The following is a 17869-nucleotide window of genomic DNA, read 5'->3' as shown; positions in this document are numbered from 1 at the left end:
CTTAGCTCAGCATTCTTCCAACCTCTTGACCACAGAGAAACCCCAGGAATAAGTTTCCAGGCTTCAAGGACCCCTGGAGGTGATGTCAGCTGCCCATACCTCCCTGGGCCACACCCCTAGAATGACCTAACCACCCTCGCCCTTTGCCCTCCTCCTGCTCCCTCTCCCCGGTTTACTTACTACTATGGTGGCTCTGCCTCTCGTAGGCCAGAAAGAAGGGGAGGAGCTTAAGAAGTCAGGCCGGAACCCCCCATACCACGCTATAACTGACCTCCCCCTTTTGATTTTTGCACCCACGACCTACCCTCTGAGCCCTCCGGCCCCCTAACGCCCGCTCTGTTCCCCGTATAGGACCTCATCACAATCACCGGCTACGAGAAGAACGCCGAGGGGGCCCGTGACGCCATCTTGAAAATCGTGGCAGACCTCGAGGAGATGGTCAGCGAAGACGTCCGGTTGGATCACCGGGTCCACGCACGCATCATCGGCGGGCGGGGCAAGGCGATCCGCAAGCTCATGGAAGAGTTCCGGGTAAGGGGGAGGGGGCAGGCGTTCCAGGCTTGGGGGGGGCTTAGGTGGAGTCCAGGAGCCGCACGCCGGAGATCCTCGGGTCCATTTCCCACGGAACCGTCCCAAAATGCAGGTGTCGAGAGGGACTTTTCCTTGAGACCAGAGAACAGCTGCCAGTCAGAGGGGCCTGCCAAAGAGTTGATCTAGTGATTGGGCAAATTGGCTTGCCTTATTATTTATCGTATTTAGTGCAGCTAGGAGCACTGAAGACTGTCTAGCAGCCAGGCTAGGGACATTCGGAGGAGATCTGCCATTTTCCCTTCCATGTCACGGCCTCTAGAGTTCCTTGGAGGAGCTACCAAAAGGAGAGTGATATCTGTTTCAGTAACCCTCCATATAGGTGACACCCTCCTCCCTCCCCCCGGGGCTGTTTCATGATATTAGCTTAACCCAGGGATGTATTCTGTCAATCCACAAGTGCCCCCTTTTCCGAACAGGTGGACATCCGCTTCCCTCAGCCGGGTTCCAGCGACCCCGACAGAGTCACGGTGACGGGCCTGCCGGAGAACGTTGACGACGCGATTGACCACCTGCTCAACTTGGAAGAGGAATATGTGAGCGGGGGGTGGGTTGGGGGTGTGGTATTTGTGGGGGCAGGGGGGAGCGAGGAGCCCGTCCGAACAGCTGGTAGGGAGGATCAGATGAGGCTCTGCTTTCTGGGTGGCGATGCTGTGTGCAGTTAGTGTATCAGACTAGAATGGAGGGGCCGTGGCTCAGAAGTGGAGACGCAGGAGGTCCCAGGTTCGCTTCCTGGCAAAGGGACCAGGTGGCAGGTGATGTGAAAGACTTCAGCCCTGGAGAGCTACTGAGTAGGCAAGGCTCTCTTGGGTAGACCAAGGATAGGATTCAGTAGGCAGGAATTTCATGTGTTTGTACGTGAATTTGGGATGTTTGTACGTGAATTCCAGCCCCTCTTCTGCCAAACGCCTTGGCATCTGCTCTCTCCCCACCTACCTCCCAGGCTGATTTTGAGGACGGAACAAAGGTGTGGAAATCGTCCATGTCGCAATCTGCACCTTTGTTGGCAAAGATGACTACGGGACGCGGTGGAGATGCCATTATTGCTAGTTGCAGAAGAAGCTGTTTTTTTTTATACTTAGCTTTTCCCCATCCGAAGGAGCCCCAAAGCAGTTTACAGACACCTTTCTCTTCTCCTCCCCACAACCGGCTCTCTGTGAGATGGGTGGAGCTGAGAGAGCTCTGTGAGAACAGCTCCGACAGGACTGGGACTAGCCCAAGGTCACCCAACTGGCTTCACATGGAGGGGTGGGGAGTCAAACCCGACTCTTAACCACCCCACCAAGCTGTCTCTCTCTCTCCCAGAAGTTTAAAAATGGCCCAGATCATTAATTCCGGTTATTTATTACTCACAAGATAATATCAGAGTGGTAGCCCTCCACAGATGGTAACATGCACACTGAAGCGGGTGCCGTGGGAGGCGGAGGAGAATATGTGGGCTGGCCCTCGTGCTCCCTGCACATAGCTGCTAGGTCTCGAGCATGGAGTCTCCACATGTAGCATGTTGCAGCTTTGTCCCTGGACTCAGCGATGCTTTTCTCCCGCTGTGGCTCCAATCGTTCCCTCCAGGCTTACCTGGCTGGCCTTTTGTTGCAGATGATGGACGTGGTGGAGACAGAAACCATGGCTGCGTACATGAAGCCGCCCTCCCGCTTGGAAGGGGAGCCCCGGGGCCCGGCCAAGGGCTTCGTGGTGCGAGATGCCCCCTGGAACGCTTCGGGAAATAAGGTCTGCCTGAACATTTCTGGCTGCTCCCAGGCCGAATTCTAATTTTGGTTAACCAACTGTAAGGCGCGACACACCTGGGAGGGTGGGGGTGGACTGGGACCGATCCAAGCTCCAAGCTTGTCCTCCATGGGGCCTATCGCCTTTGCTTGCTTCGTACCCAGGATCAGCGGCATAATCTCCCATTATCGGGTTTGTGTGCAAATTCAAAAGCCTGTTTATGGTCTGGGTGTAACGTTTTTCCGGAGCTAATTTTTTCCTCTTCCTCCTGCGGTTTCAGGCCCCAGACATGAGCAGCGCCGAAGAATTCCCCGTCTTCGGCTCGGGCGTCGTCCCCAAGCAGACGTCTGTCTGGGGCCCCAAGAAGTTCTGAGCCGGGCAGGGAAGTTGGCACTACCCGGCCGGGCACGGCTCCCGTCTCCCTCCGGCACCGCGGCGGCTTCCTCGGCGCTGCCGGCGCTCTGCCCGACTTCCTCTCGCTGTCAGGATGCGGCCGACTCCCGCGCGCCTCATTTATTTTCCCTGTGACTCTGTGCAATCCATTGACTGATCAAAAGCCATAGCCTCCCTCCCCTTCTTCCTCCCCCGCACCCACTGAACCAAAGCAGGCTACTTTGTAAGCACACAAAACGAAAAAAAATCAGCCTCCTAGGGCGAGATCCCTCCACCCCACCCTCCATGCTGAATTCAGGGCATTGATCTATCCCAGCCTTCCCCACAAGGAGCTGGCCAGACCCTCCCCCTCCCCATGGCTGCTCTGCCCTTCCGGGGGTAGAATATTCCAGTGCACCTTCAAAAGCCCTCCTCGGAGGAACGGAGCATTTCAGGGCTCGTGTGCTGGAGGCGGAGAGCCGGCAGACCGTCCTCTCCACGCTGGTGGCATCCCTCTTTGCGATTCCAGTAGGTTCTTTTTTTGGGGGGTGGGGAGGATCAGTGCTCCCAGGATGGACAGGAAGTTGTGTTCGTGGGAGGCAAAGGGGGGGGGGGAAGCAGCAGAGTCCATGTGAAGCATCTAAGCAGCAAGGTCCTTGGTTTCCCCGGGGGCCAGAATAAACCTCCTTGGAAGCAAGGTAGCACTTTGAAAGGTCGGCCCCTCGGCGACCTTCCCTTCCGCCCTCCTCCGTTCATGGCATCCCTTGTGCTTTGGTTTATTTCCCTGTTTTCTTCCCTTCCTTCTCCCCACCCTTCGTTTTTCTGTTCGTTCTGCTTTCATCCCCTTCGTGTCTTCCTCGAGTTGCACTTGCTTTGAAACGTTAGGAAAATATGCAACGTCGAACAAACAAGAAAAAAAAAAAAAGGACCGATGCTCTTTATTTTCTTCCCCCTTCCTCTGTTTCTAGCGCCTCCCTCCCCTTTCCACGCATTCAACTCCAGATTTAAAAAGCAAACAAACTGTGATTTCTGGATTTCGGTGTGCGTGTCTGTGTGCGCGTGTGTGTGTGTGTCGCGTATGGGTTGCGCGCATGTGTGTGAAGGGGGCGGGGCGAAGGGAGCACAGCCGTGCTCTCCCTGTCCCGTCCCCCCCCTTGATCTGTTTTTCCTCCCACTTCCCCCCCAGGGAAAAGGGCAATTGGGGGGACCCCTTCACCAAGTCCGTGATGGCAGGGGTGGGGTGGGGGATAGCAAAACAATTTACAAAAAAAAAAAGAAGAAGAAAGCAAATGAAGGACACTCTCTTGGCCTTAAAGACAGAAGGAGATCATTAAAAACAGAAAAAAATAAAATAAAAAATAAAATAAAAAGTCGGAGTAAGGAAATATGCAAACTCTGTAGGTCACACGGTGACGGTGGACTTTTCTAATTCCAAATAAAATGGAGCAGAAAAAGCAGACTGCCTTGGTTCCTCGCGTCTGTTGGGGGCCATGGGTGGGTGGGCTGTGTGATTTGTAAGTTTCCATCGCCAGCGTCTCCAGTTTAAAGGCCCAGCTGATGGACCCCTGTGGCTCTGCACATTTTTCCTGCTTAGGTCTCCCCCCCACCGTGGGGGCAACCATCTGCAATTTTTGGGTCTGACTCGGAGGAGGGTCTGGATTATTTTCTGCGCTTTTGACCATGAAACCTTTTGAGGGAGACCTCATTGCAATTTCTTCTGCTGTCTTGTTAGCGTGGCAGTTTGGTTAAAGAGAGATGGACTCTAATCTGGAAAACTGGGTTTGATTCCCCACTTGTCTGCATGCAGCCAGCTGGGTGGCCTTGGGCCACTCAACAGTTCTTGGAATGTGGTTCTCTTAGAGCTCGCTCTGCCCCACCTACCCCACAGGGTGCCTGTTGCAGGGAGAGGAAGGGAAAGGGGGTTGTAAAGTGCTTTGGGACTCCTTTGGGGGGGGGTGAAAAGCAGGGTATATAAAAAAACAGCTTTTCACGCATCTGAGATCATGCACCTGCACACCTCGGTGATCATCGGCAAGGGGACCGGGCCACGGCACATGGTAAAAATGGTTGCTGAGTGCGTCAAAAGTACATTATTCAGTAAGTGTGGGAACATCTTTCTTCTGTCTCCCCACCAAGCACACCTAGGCCCTCCGGAGGTTCAAGTGGATGACCCCTCATTCCTTTGAGCCAAGCGGGGCTCGTGTTTCTTCCCACAGGTGTGCATGGGAACGGCCTTGGCCTATGGGACTGTCACAAAAGGAAGGTCAGTTGTACCCGGCACAAACAATCCTGTTTCTTTTCCTCCTGCAGAGGGGCTAACCCTTAAATCCCTTGTTGGAAACCCAATGCCATCCTCCTTAAGAAAAGGCCCTTTCAGCTTAATGTGGAAGCTCTACCGTGCTGCCCTAATCAAAATCTTAGCCGACTCTGATACGGGTGTTATGTCACATACGGTCACTGTTAAGTCACAACCTTTTAGTGTTGGCTCTCCTCCGACTAAGTGTCGTGAAACACAAGACGGGCTCAGGCCAGGACTATAGACTTCGGCTTAATCCGCAAAGGTGTCCCGAGCGAAATTATAGGTTGAATTGAGCCAGCTGCCAACTGATCAGGTTTGAGGACACCGTTGGGCACAGTTGCCAGGGGTGCCGGGGAGGTCTGATTTTAATCAGCACAACACACTTGTGATGTCGCTCTTACGGAGGGAAAACAAAAACAGTAAAAAAAATTATTTAAATTTTGGATGTTTTACCAGTTGGATTTGGATCCCGGTAATGCCTTAGAATCACAGAGAGCTAGAAGAGACCATAAAGGGCCATCCAGTCCAGCCCTCCCACCACCACCTTCTTAGGGACTTAAAAATCACACCCTCCTGCCAGGGGTTCATCCAATCTCCTAAAAACTCTGAGTGAAGGAATGAACCCGGCAACTAAAGGAGAATGCGTTAAGGCGCGCCTCGCAGTTCTGGAGGAGGGCAAACTGCGCAAGACGCCGGACTTCAGAGGGGGTCGCGACCTCGTTCACACGTGAAAGACAATGAAATGATAGGTGTCCAGCCGGGGGGTCCCCGGTCTCACCTGGAGGCTGGCATCCCCTCCTTCCAGGGTGGCAATCCAAAGGGAAGGCGGGGAAGTGAAGCCTTTGCCCGGCCTGCCGGCTTCCCCGCGTTGCCCCTGGGCTCCCGTTCCCACGACCTGCGGGGACCCCGCGGCCACCTGCAGGCTCCGCCCCTTGGCCGTGCAGGTGCGTCCCGCCCGCCGCCGCCGCCGCTCCCGGATGCGCAAAAAGGGGGCCCGCTTGGGCATCTCGTCCCGCATTGGCGGAGGCGGGGAGTGACGCCGCGGGCAGCGGCTCGCCATTGGCCGTCCGTGCCGGCCGGGGGGCGTGGCTTAGGGTGGAGGTGCCGGCACCTGGTCCGGCTCTAGCCGGGCCGGCTCAGACCCGAGAGGCAGCAGTTGGCCGGCCGGAGACGCGGCGCAGGGAGACCCTTCCCTCCTTCGGTGCAGCGGGCACGTGAGGAATCGGGGCCGCCGAGCCCCTGCTCTCGCCCCCACCTCCAGCTTTGCCGCTGTTTCCCCCCCCCCACCCCGCTTCAGGATTTCCCCCTGCCTCAGTTTCCCTTGGGGAGAGAAACAGCTTCCTCCCTCCTTCCTTTTCCCATCTAGGAAGGGGGTCTCCCCTGCCCCCCCTTTCTTGAATCCCAGCATCTCCTCTACTTGCCTCCTCCCCCCCCCCCAAAAAAAATATATTTGGCATTCACGGAACTCTAGCTCATGACCGGAGCTCCTATATCTGATTTCCCTGACTTCTAAGATCTTCCTGGTCTCTGTCCCCCCTCCAGCACTTTAAATCCAGGAAGATCTGCTCTTGGCCCCTCTCTCCCCCTGATCTTTGCATCCGAACCCTCTTGGGTAGGAGCATCACTTCCCAAAACTCGCCTGACAGCTAGCTGCCTTTTCTTCTTCGCCGTCCTTCGGATCTTCCCCATTTCCCGTTCTGCAAAGCCAGCATTCGTCGGGGTCATCTGAGGTCCCCGAACAGCCATCCAACGTTCGTCCCTCTCACCGGCATATCCTTGAGAAGGGTCTCCGTGGAAAGACCCTCGGCAAAGCATCCCGCTGTCCCACGTACTTCTGGCCCTCTTCCCGAGAGAAGCCCCCATCATTTCTCACCACTCCCGCTTGATTTATTCCTTCCTATAAGCGCGCCCCTCGTCCGCCAGCATGGACTTCCTCCTGAGTGGGGTGGCCGCTTGCGGGGCCTGCCTCTTCACGAACCCCCTGGAGGTGGTGAAGACCCGGATGCAGCTGCAAGGGGAGCTCCAGTCGCCCGGCACCTACACCCGGCACTACCGCAATGTCTTCCACGCCTTCTACACCATCGGGCGGGTGGACGGCCTGGCGGCGCTCCAGCGGGGCCTGATGCCCGCCTTGGTGTACCAGTTCAGCATGAACGGCATCCGCCTGGGGTCCTACGGCATTGCCGAGTCGGCCGGCTACACCCGCAGGCCTGACGGGCAGTTCAGCCCCTTGCGCAGCACCTTGGCGGGGGCCGTGGCAGGGGTGATGGGTGCCGTCACCAGCAGCCCGATCTACCTGGTGAGTCCGGAGAAATGGGGCGGCCAGGGTGTGGGGGAGAGTGGTAGGCGGGGTGGCGGGAGCCTGGCTTGGGCACTGGGCTGTAGTTTTGGGATGAAGTTGTCCCAAGGGGTGTCGTTTCTTCTCTCCCGCACCTCTTAGTCGGCAGACACGCCTTGCTGGCGCTTGAGTCCGATTTCAACAGCCTATGAGCTTTCGGGATTTCTTGGCCTGCGGAAGAAGAGCAAGGTTTGCGTCCAGCAGCAACTTGGAGACCTGTAAGATTTCCGGAGTAGGAGCTTTCAGGACTCAAATCTCCCTTTGTCCGATACCAAATGCTTCACAGGTGATGAAGGGAGCTTTAAGCCTTGCAAGGTGATACCCCCAACAGTCTTGGGGGGATACTGGACCCAAATCTAGAAGTTTTGGTATACGGCAGGTGGCACCGTGAAGCCTGATCAGAAGCAAGGCCTTCTCTAGCAGTGTTTTGTTCTCCTTCTGCTTAGCTTCCAAGATCTGATGAGATCAGGTTAGCCTTCAGGTCAAAATTCAGTGGCCCACGTAGAGGCCCAACGCACAACCACACTCTGAGCTAAATGCATATCCACGTTTGCCCACCAAGAGATACTCGAACCAGAACTACAGGTTTCCGCCAGGCAGAATCTTATCTTTTTTTCCTGACATTTGGCCTTTTCCTGGAAATCCTGGCCCTCTCTTGCGCAAACGTCTTCCTTTTTTCTAACAGCGAACTTTTAATTTCTTTGGAACGATTCAGTAGCTGAGGCCACCCTGATCCGGAATGTGCCTCTCCTGGACATTGCGATCCCTGATAAAATGGACAATAAATAAAATAGAGAGCTCAGATGGCGTCCCCCATTCCCTGCTGGACCACACTTTGTGAACAGATGAGCTGACAGTGTGGTATTAGCCCCCCGAATCTCAAGGCAGCACCTTCCTTTGCACATAATGGGACCGGATCTCGAGCCAAAGGAAGGGAGCAAAGCCGGTTCTTCGGAACGGTCCTACGTGCACCAAATGAAACTTCCTCTCTTCTCTTTCTTTCCCCTGCCCTTAAGACAACATTTAAGATTAAAAGTGTCCTCTTTGGGCTTGTGCGTGAATTGTTTTTGCCTCTTTGGGCTTCCTCATGATTGTTTTAGTTTCAGTCTTTTGCAACCTGCCCAACTTGTTGCACCATTCTAATGACAAAGGGGAGTTCCACGCTTGGTGGGCGGTTTTTTTTTTTAGATAAGGAAGAAGTCACATGCGGCGGTGACTTGCCTGTTCTTTCTCCAGCCAGCCCAGTCTTTAAAATCCTTGCACCATAACCTGTGGGCAAAAGGAGCCATCTGACCCCCTGGCTCTACACAGAATGTGTATTTGTGGTCCACACATTCTTGTGTCCTCTTTCCGTCCCTGCTCGTTTTGTGATGGTCCCCTGTGTCTTAAAGGGGCTTCCAATCACCTTCCCTTCCTCTCCCCACAATAGACATGCTGTGCGATAGTTGGGGCCGAAAGAGCTCTGAGAGAACTGGGTCACCCAGAGGTCCTCATGCGTCTTAAAGGGGCTTACAATTGCCTTCCCTTCCTCTCTGCACAACAGACACTCTGTGAGGGAGGTGGGCTAAAAAAAAAAAAGCTCTGAGAGAACTGGGACTGGCCCAAGGTCACCTAGCGGGCTGCATGTGGAGGAGCGAGGAATCCAACTCCACTCTTAGCCACAATGCAGCCTTTTTCACCACTCCTCTTGCGGCTTCCTCCTTATCTCCCCTGCCATTTAAACCAGCATGGGAACATCTGTCCCTGGTCAATCCCAGAAAGAGGCACCTGAAGAGCACCTGTGTGCTTTAAAGATTTTGAAAGAAAAGGGTGTGATTTCTGCCCCTGTGGAAGTAAAGACACGCTTGTTTGGATGGCTGCTCCACTAACGTCAGATGCCTTCTCTCTTTCCCGAAGGTCAAGACCCACATCCAGGCGCAATCTGCAGCTGAGATTGCTGTTGGGCATCAATACCAGCATGAGGTACGTCGGCCTCACTCTCTTCCCTGTGCTTACCTGGGACGCTAGGCCCATAGCTGCGTGCCTGCACCGAGGGGCCGGTTCTCCCAGGCAACAAAGATTGTTTTGACAACTTTCCAAGTTGCTCAGCATCCGGGTCTCTCTCGGGGGTCATTGCCAGAAGCCGCCAGCGAGGTCTTTGGGGAGGTGTCTGCAGAGGGAGAACTGGAAGGGCTGTTGTTCTCCTCCTTGGGCCGTCATACGATAACTCCAGGTCAAGCTCCGTACAGGCTCCGTGGAGCCTCTTGCGTAGAGCTTCTGTCGGTGGAACAGGCCAGCGTGTCCCACCCCTGGCTTCTGTTCTGGGTATGTTTTGTGAAGACCTGGGACACACAGGCAGGAGTTTAACTATGCAAAAGTGTAGAGCACTGAGCTACTTAAAGAATAAGTAGCTTTACTGAGAACTGAAACTAAAGAGAGAGAGAGAGAGAGTTCTAATGGTCCAACTGACTAACTGTTGTTCTTCATTGGTTCTTCCGCTGTTCTGTTAATTTCATCCCATTCGTTCTGGTCTGTTATTAATATTCTTTCTTCCTTTGGATCTAGGGGATGTTCCACGCTCTCGTGATGATCCACAGAGAGCATGGGATGGCAGGACTCTGGCGGGGAGCGATCTCTGCCGTTCCCCGAGTCATGGTGGGATCTGCCACGCAGCTGACGACTTTCACCTCTTCCAAGGAGTTCATCGGAAATCTTGGGGTAAAGTGGATAAATGTTTGCGGAAACAGCTGAGGGTTGTTTTTTTTTTGCAGAAAGAGCCAAGATTATGAGTGGCAGACTCTGATCTGGAGAACTAGGTCTGAATCTCCGCTCTTCCATGTGCAGCCAGCTGCTGTCCTTGGGCCAATCATAGTTCTCTCAGAGCTGTTCTTGCAGAGCAGTTCTCTCTGAGAATCTCCTCAGCTCCGCCAATCTCATAGGGTGTCTATTGTGGGGAGAGGAAGGGAAAGGGGTTTGTAAGCCGCTTTGAGACTCCTTTGGGGAGCGAAAAGCAGGGTTAAAAGAAAAGGTTTCTGATGGAGCTTTTCCTCGTGAAAGCTTATAGCGTGGGTTGCTAAGCTGCTAGGAGACTCAGATCTTGCGGCTTCCTTTTTTTTTATTCCTGAGGTCTAGAAACTTGCCCTTTTTGTTTTGTTTTCCCTCTCACTAACTCTGCCTCTTTCCTGCTCCCCCAGATTTTTCCGAAAGACAGCTGGCAGGTGGCCCTGAGTGCCGGGATGACCAGCAGTTTTACCATCGCTATCGCCATGACCCCCTTCGACGTGGCTAGCACCCGTCTCTATAACCAGCCTGTGGGGCCTGAAGGTCAGGTGAGCCCAGAGAGATAGGCAGGAAGGCCTGGACTGGGACTACATCTGGCTAGGCGGGGAGATGGGAGGGACAGAGCTATGCAAACCTTCTCCCCACGTCGAGGGTTAGAGTCCTGGACAAGCCCTGGATTCAAACCTTCACTTGGCCGTTCTGCCTGTCCTACCTTACAATGCTGTTGTGAAGACAGAACGGGTAGATCGAATTAGGCCGGTCTTTGCGTTCCCTCCCAATTCTCTGTGTCCTGCTTCATCTCTGATTGAGCCGCGGCTAAGCAAAAACCCTGCAAATTTGAATTATTTTTTACCTGTCAGAGAAAGCTTGCAACTTTAAAAAGCTTTGCAGGTCTCAACAGGGCCATTGGGCTAAAAAAAATAATCCAATAAGGATAACCCTGTTCGGTAGAAGGCACCTCAGCATGTGTTTGTGGGAAGAAAGGTCACTGCCCCCGTGTGTTTTCTTTAAAAACAACCACTCTGTCTCTCCTTCTGCCACAGGGCTTGATGTATCGGGGTCTTCTGGACTGCCTCGCTAAAATAATCCGCACAGAGGGTCTCTTCGGGATCTACAAAGGCCTCGGGGCCTCCTACTTCCGGATCGGCCCCCACACCATCCTCAGCTTGCTCTTCTGGGACCAGCTGCGCAACGCTTACGCCGGCTGGACGAACCAAGAGCGGTGACGCTAAGAGCCGCTGGAGGTCCCAGGTGCCAACCAGATTTCCGTGGCTCCTTTCTGACCTGCAGGGGCTCACCCTGGCAAGACCGGGCCTTTCCCTCTTCTGTCCGCTGCTCTGTGCTTGCCCAGGACCGCAACAGAGCTGCCTCTGGGGTTTGTGCGTTGCGACTCATAATATGTCAGCGGGTGATTCCGTGACCTCTCTCTTCTTTCGCTTTGCTGCTCAGGAGAAGATTTCCCGCAAGATGCACTGACCCCCCCAAATAGGGAACCTCGGGACTGTTATTTATTGTGACCAAAGAGACTCAAGCCATGGCTCCCACGGTCACATCCCCTGCCCTCGTGGCCCCTTACATCTACTTGGGAGTCCCCTGCAACTAGGCCAGGCCTGGTCAGCTTTGCAACTTTCCAAGTGGGGTGAAGCCCACCGGTCATCCAGGGGGTGTTTGGCAGGTGGCCGTTTCCGAAGGCTGGTCAAACTTCTTGAGAGCCGCTGGATTGGATGGCAGGGCCCATAAGGTGAGCGGGATTGCTCCTGGGGTGGTCTCCCTGCTCCCAGAAGCGCTTCAACGGCAGCAAAGTTATCTTGTTGGCAATCATGACCTCCGCTCGGCTAGGCTGCAGGTGGGCCGCCCTGTTGGTCTGAAGCAACGGAACAAATTTGGAGTCCAGCAGCACCTTTGACCAACCCAACTGGGTACGAGCTTCTGCGTGCATGGCCCTGAAAATGTGTGCATGGACACGGAAGCTTTTACCCAGAACGGGTCGGCCTTAAAGGCACCCGGTGACTGACCCTTTGCTTCCAGTTGAGCTTTGGTTGTGTTTTTGTTAGGACCCTGCACTACAAGAGTCCCACCCTTAGATGGTGCTAGAGTTTTTCGAAGGGCGCTGGCTGTGTTCTCCCAGAATGCCTCTGATCAATCCTAAAATCCTAGAGTTGGAAGGGGTCATGCGGGCCATCTAGTCCAACCTCCTGCTCCATGCAGGATCAGCCAAAAACTAAGGGCTACCCTCCTGGCTTAATGTGTCTTCATAGATCCTCCTCAGCTTCCAAAGAGCCCGGAAAACAAAAGGGGGTGGGTGGGTGGGTGGGAATGTGCAGAAATGGAAGGGGAGGGGTGGTACCGTAGCCTTAGTCAAAGCTGTCTCCACTTCTTTCTTTCCTTCGCCCCCTCCCAACGATCTCTCTTGCTGACGAACTTTGGGGGGAAATGAAGTGCACCTCATTTCATTTTATGAACTCAGACTGGCCTAGTAAAATATATATATTATTTTGGTACCGACTGACCTGTGGATTTCTGTTCCGAAGGGCCGAGGCAGCCCCCCCGCAGGTTGAAATAAACCAAAACACTGGTGGGAGAACTGAAATTTTTACTGGAGGCGACAACCAGGAGGGGCAATTCCCCCTAACCCTTGAGCTATGGAATTTGGGGGGTGGGGGGCTCAGAGGGAGAGAAGAGGGGCCATGAAGAAGAGGCAGAACCTGAGAAGTCCCTTTCATTTAAGGGGAGACTCGAAACCTTTCTTTGGAGACGGGGGTGGCACGAAACCGCCTTTTGCAACTATCATGCAGGGGGCGCTCTGAGTCTTGCCCTCTGGATTAAGGGGGAAGCTGCAGTGGGGCGGAGACCCTGGGAGGCAGGCAGGCAGCCAGCCACCTAAGAGCCCCGGCAGACAGCGCTGGTGAGGGGTTGAGGCTGGATCACAGGCATCAGGTTCTGGGCTACCCAAAGATGCCGGGGTCAAGAAGTTGCAGGCTGTGCACAAAGTTATGGAAATGCTCCACTGTCCATGAAGGCAGGGAAGACGGTGGGACCTCAGTTCCTCGGGCCGCGCTACTGCTTAGGGGGCTGTGGGAAATAAGAAGGGGAGGTGTCACTGAGGCTTTTCTGGCTTCCACCGCCTTTGCCCCCTTCCTTTCCCCTTCTCCCCACACAATGAGGTTTCTAGGGTATACTCACTGAATGCAGGTGGGGTCGTTGAAGGTCAGGAGGACGTCTGTTCCGTACTGGGGCAGGCGGAGCAGTGCGAGATGCAGCCTCACCTCATTTTTGGCCTGCAGGCGAAAATACAGGTGGGGGATGAATTACAGAGAAGCACCCTCCGTGTCTCACCTCTTCCATGTTTGTTGTGGGGGGAGCCAGCTTGCTATGGTGGTTGGAATCGCCTTGGGTTTTCTCAAGAGCTCTCTCAGCCCTGACTGCTTTACTGGGGCTCTGTTGTGCAGAGAGGAAGGGAAGGCGATTGTAAGCCGCTTTGAGACTCCTTAGGGCAGTGAAAAGTGGGGTATAAAAAACAACTTCTTGTTTGGAAAGCATGAGGTCTAGAAACTTCATTTCTGAAAAGAGAGGGGGCCAAGGAGAAAGGAATTATGGGCACGAATGAAGAATTTCGAGATTGGCTGTTGATTCACCTCAGGGTTTTTCTCTGTGGACAACACATCACGGGCAGTGAACAATAGCACAACGCCACGGCCATGTTGAATCTCTTTCCTTCAGTCAAAACACCACTTTTCTCCCCTGTGCGCTGCCCTTGCTCTTGAGAGGATGTTTTAACAGAAGTAAGGAGATAGTAAATTTTATCCTCTTGGTGGGCTAGGGTGGCCTGAGGCTACACAATGAGCTTCCACAGTATGGCGGCAAACCCCACGCTCTGCGCATCATACCACACTGCCTCTCCCTGTCGCTGGGGATGTGTCTCTCCAACCCCGGACTGCAAACATTACTACTCACATCTTCATCGAATTTGGCCACTAGCTGGCAGGCGGTGAGGTTCCAGGCACTGCTGCAGCCTTCTAGTGCCAGGAGATGAGGTGACAACGACTCCTGGGTCAAAACCTCGGGGCCGCCGGAAGCATCAACCACGTCCTCAAAGTGATATCTGGAAAATATGTGGGGGGGGGGGGAGGATCAACATCTGGCTATCACCGAAACAGTCCCCAACAGCACCGGATAATTCATTTACTCATTTATCATCTGTTTGTGCAGCTTCTGAAAGTCAGCTGTGGCAGCTATTTTGTAGCTGGTTCCACCTCTTGTGGAAGCCATTTTGTAGCTGGTTCCGCCTCTTGTGGAAGCCATTTTGCAACTGCCTGCCACGCTGGGTCAAAATTCCAAAGCTGCCCCCAGCCTCAAAAAGGCCAGGATCTTCTCCCTTATTTAGTAAACTGACTTGTCAAAACATCTTGTAAATATTCAAAAGACAAGAGAGCTGCGTTTCAACAATCCAGCAGCTTGCCTTACAGAAGGGGGAAGGCCTCTGAGAAAAGTGGAGACGCTGGGGATCGAACCCAGGACCTCATACATACAAAGCATGCACACTCCCACTCAGCTACATCCCCTTCCCCACCCAGCCTCTCCTTCCTGAAGTCTGTCACCAGATCTACTCTGCTACTCTGGCCAAATCCACAGGTCAGTGGAGGGATTGTCGTGCTGCACACAGAGTAACAACCATGGTGCGCAGCTGTCTCCACCGGGTGGAGCAGAGCCCCATTTTGCCAGAGATGCGGGACTCACAAAAGCTTCGGCCGTGAGTGAAAAAGAAACAATGGAGATGCTGGGGATCGAACCCAGGGCCTCATACATGCAAAGCATGCGCTCTACCACTGAGCTACATCCCCCTCACTGTTCCCTCAGCCTTAGAAAACTGCACTGTGGTGTTAGCAAACCCCTTGACCAAAGAATGACTGTGTCAGATCATCTGTTCCAGCATCCCATTCCCCGTAACAGGCACCAAGATGCTTTGGGAAATATCCCAGGCAACAGACTTCAACCCTGGCCATGTTTACACGCAAAAATGCAAGGCAGAAGCATCCCAGAGCTAACTGCTTGTAAAGATGCCCAGTGCATTGTCTAGGCATCGACCTGGGGTCACTGTGGGGTCTCTGCATTGTGCAGAGGGTTGGACTTGATAACCCTGGAGGTCCCTTCTGAAGTCTTATGATTCTAAAACACACACACAAACTGCATTTCTACACTCCAGCAGATCTGCCTTCCAGAACATCCTTCTCTGGCAAAAGTGGAGATGCTGGGGGTCGAACCCAGGACCTCATACATGCGAAGCATGCGCTCTACCACTGAGCTACATCCCCAGTTGTCAAACCGGGTTCTCGGGGCTGGAGTGTTGTCACGGTGACCGAGCCAATGTGTACCACAATTCCTTCCTCTTGGAGGGAAAGGGGGGATTACGTGTGGAAAGATAATGCTGGCTTAAAACAAAGCAAACCCCACACTGTACTTCGGAGATCTCCAGGCCTGAGGTTTTGTAGGTTTTGCACCTGACCACGTACCTGACTGCGGCTTCATCAGGCACCCCGGCCTGGTATTCCAACAGTTCGATAATGACGCTCTGATCCGTGTTCGGGTGGACAAAGACTTCCTGGTTGTCGGGAACTTGGCGTAACTCACTGAAAAGGAGAGAGAGGCAGGGAGAGGATCAGGCCGGCTGGCCCCAAAACGCCACCAAAGGACTTCCTGGGACAGTGAAAAATATATTTGATGGATCAAGTGACTGTGGGTCTTAAAGGTGCCACATGGTAATTTGTTAATTCTAGAGGGGGAGGGCCCAAAGGGCTAGCGGTCATTTTAAAGGGGGGGGGAATACCTGACATCCAGGCTTCCAGGGGGGAGGAAGGCAGAAAAGGCCCCCCCAAAGAGCTGCCGCTGCTGCTGTTCCTGTCCGGCCTCGTGATCCATCGTTCCTATCTGCAAGTCAAGGACAAAACAGAAGAGTTTATTTTTTTATACTGTGCTTTGTCACTACCTGAAAAGAGTCCCAAAGCAGTGTACAAACACCTTTCCCTTCCTCTCCCCACGACAGACACCCTGTGAGCTAAGTGGGGCTGAGAGAGCTCTGAGAGAACAGCCCTAAGAGAACTGGGACTGGCACAAGGTCACCCAGCCAGCTGCGTGCAGAAGAATGGGGAATCTAAACCAGTTCTCCAAAGGTAGAGAGGTGCACATTCTGGGATAGACAGGTAAGTCAGAGGAGCGACCATCTGACAGAGAAGCAGAGAGAGAGCAAGCACCCAAGGCCCCCAAAAGGACAACAAACCAGCCAAGACAAGAATCGTCCTCCCCCGCAGCTTACCGGCTAATCACTTTTGCGCAGAGGTATACTGCCCCTGCTCAGGGAGGTTCTCTTTAGCCACCAGCAGATCTTTCCTCCATGAACGCACCAAGTGCCCCTTTTAAAGCCATGAAAAGGTATCTAGTGGCCGTGAGTAAGCCGGGCAAAGCAATTTCTGGGAATAGCGTGGGGAGAAAGAGTTTTGGAGCCGGGGTGGCTGCATGCAAAGGGGCAGATCCAGGGGATCAAGGAATCACAGAATTGCAAGGGCCCTCCAGGGTCATCTAGTCCAACCCCCTGGAGAATGCAGGAAATGGCCCCAGGAGCCAAGCTCAGGCACAATCCCTTCTGCCCACCCCCTTACAATCTGCCTAAATGCACAGAATTAGCATTTCTGCCAGGTGGCTTTACAGCCTCTGCTTAAAAACACCGGGATGGAAAGCGATCCAGGTAAGGGGGAATGCGGGCAGCCCCGCAACGAAAGCACCACCCAGCATCAAGGCGACTGTTTCCCCCCTGCAGCTGGGATTCACGGGTACACTGCTCCTGGCCGTGGAGGATCCATTGGGTCACCTGCCCGGCCTGATGGATGGACTTTCCCGCATGCCCGCCCTCCCCCGTCTCAAACCTCACCTGCGCCTAACCTGCTGCTGCTGCTGAAGCTGCTATTTCCCCGCCCAGTTCCTAGGAAAAGCGTCCAATCAGAGAGCAGAAGGAGGGCTTCCCCGCCCCGTCGTCCCGGACATTCCATTGTGACGCCCGCGGGAGGCGGCGTGACTGGCAAGGCTCCCGACCAATGGCGAAGAGCGGGGTCTGCAGACGTGCCCTGTGCTAAAATTCCGCCTGCAGCAGCCCTGGCGTGGGCGTTTACTCGAAAACTCGCCCTGCGGAGGAGACTTTGTGGGGGCTGAAAGTGTCGCTGGACTCAGGCTTGGTTCTGCTGGCTCGAGCCCAGAGCACCCGCCTGAACGTGTCTCCCCCCTCTGCCTGCGTGCATTAGTTATTATTAATTATTATTGCTGTTGTTATTATCAGCAATGCAACAGCAATAATAGAAGCGATTTAGAGTCCGGTGGCGCCGTTAAGACCAACCAAGTTTTATTCAACGTGCACGCACGTTTCCGCAGATACAATATCATGGAATGAAAGTAATCCGTTCACACTTAGAGGTTGAGGGTGAGAGTCAATTAACATGCAGCATGGCAAGAATGGTTAGCATTCTGTACATGGCCAGAAGCACTGTTATTACTTCCCAACTTCCAGAGCTCAGCTCTGATTTCTTTTTTTTTTTAAAAGTTCTTAGGCTGTGTCTGGTTCCAAAAGACTCCCAAGAGAATCAGAAAAAGGCAGTTTATAATACCCGTTCCCTTTGTTCAACAAAAATAGAGTCCAGGAACACCTTTAAGACCAACAAAGATTTATTCAAGGCGTGAGCTTTCGAGGGCAAGCACTCTTCCTCACTTGCACTCGAAAGCTCATGCCTGGAATAAATCTTTGT

The 17869-nt window shown here is 53.8% G+C and overlaps 3 protein-coding genes and 2 non-coding genes across 12 annotated transcripts in view; 2 read left to right on the top strand and 3 right to left on the bottom strand.

Annotated features, from left to right (window-relative positions):
* The window catches only part of LOC143825733 (vigilin-like), a 34731-nt gene extending 30589 nt beyond the window's left edge, over positions 1-4142 (top strand). For all 4 annotated transcript variants that reach the window (XM_077314003.1, XM_077314005.1, XM_077314006.1 and 1 more), the window contains 4 exons: positions 352-531; positions 1008-1124; positions 2185-2316; positions 2594-4142. In XM_077314003.1, coding sequence (XP_077170118.1) covers positions 352-531; positions 1008-1124; positions 2185-2316; positions 2594-2686 — 522 coding nt within the window. In that variant the 3' untranslated portion in view covers positions 2687-4142. The remainder of the gene's footprint in view (positions 1-351; positions 532-1007; positions 1125-2184; positions 2317-2593) is intronic.
* Positions 4143-5313: 1171 nt separating this feature from the next.
* Positions 5314-11525, top strand: SLC25A35 (solute carrier family 25 member 35). 2 transcript variants are annotated; one of them, XM_077314025.1, is made up of 5 exons: positions 5314-7283; positions 9219-9284; positions 9867-10019; positions 10496-10625; positions 11126-11314. In XM_077314025.1, exons 1-5 carry the CDS (start codon positions 6909-6911, stop codon positions 11161-11163), a joined length of 762 nt encoding a protein of 253 aa, XP_077170140.1. In that variant the 5' UTR covers positions 5314-6908; the 3' UTR covers positions 11164-11314. The 2 variants fall into 2 exon arrangements, with proteins under 2 accessions (XP_077170140.1, XP_077170139.1); XM_077314024.1 differs by having other exon boundaries at positions 5318-7283; positions 10496-10630; positions 11126-11525.
* A 220-nt stretch (positions 11526-11745) lies between these two features.
* Positions 11746-17096, bottom strand: RANGRF (RAN guanine nucleotide release factor). Of its 4 annotated transcripts, none has more exons than XM_077314033.1 (6): positions 17005-17096; positions 15907-16007; positions 15593-15709; positions 14037-14184; positions 13266-13360; positions 11746-11946 (listed from the first exon to the last, which is right to left on the bottom strand). In XM_077314033.1, exons 2-6 carry the CDS (start codon positions 15996-15998, stop codon positions 11901-11903), a joined length of 498 nt encoding a protein of 165 aa, XP_077170148.1. In that variant the 5' UTR covers positions 15999-16007; positions 17005-17096; the 3' UTR covers positions 11746-11900. The 4 variants fall into 4 exon arrangements, with proteins under 4 accessions (XP_077170148.1, XP_077170144.1, XP_077170145.1 ...); XM_077314029.1 differs by lacking the exon at positions 11746-11946 and adding an exon at positions 12659-13154; XM_077314030.1 differs by lacking the exons at positions 11746-11946; positions 17005-17096 and adding exons at positions 12659-13154; positions 16393-16998.
* Positions 14852-14923, bottom strand: TRNAA-UGC (transfer RNA alanine (anticodon UGC)). Its single transcript has one exon. It is a non-coding gene; the product is annotated as a tRNA-Ala (tRNA).
* On the bottom strand, positions 15323-15394 carry TRNAA-CGC (transfer RNA alanine (anticodon CGC)). The gene has a single exon. It is a non-coding gene; the product is annotated as a tRNA-Ala (tRNA).
* Positions 17097-17869: the final 773 nt, after the last annotated feature.

Source organism: Paroedura picta, chromosome 16, assembly GCF_049243985.1.
Source record: "Paroedura picta isolate Pp20150507F chromosome 16, Ppicta_v3.0, whole genome shotgun sequence".
Taxonomy (NCBI): domain Eukaryota; kingdom Metazoa; phylum Chordata; class Lepidosauria; order Squamata; family Gekkonidae; genus Paroedura; species Paroedura picta.
Note: the sequence above shows the minus strand (reverse complement) of the source record. Positions and strands in the feature narration are given on the sequence as shown.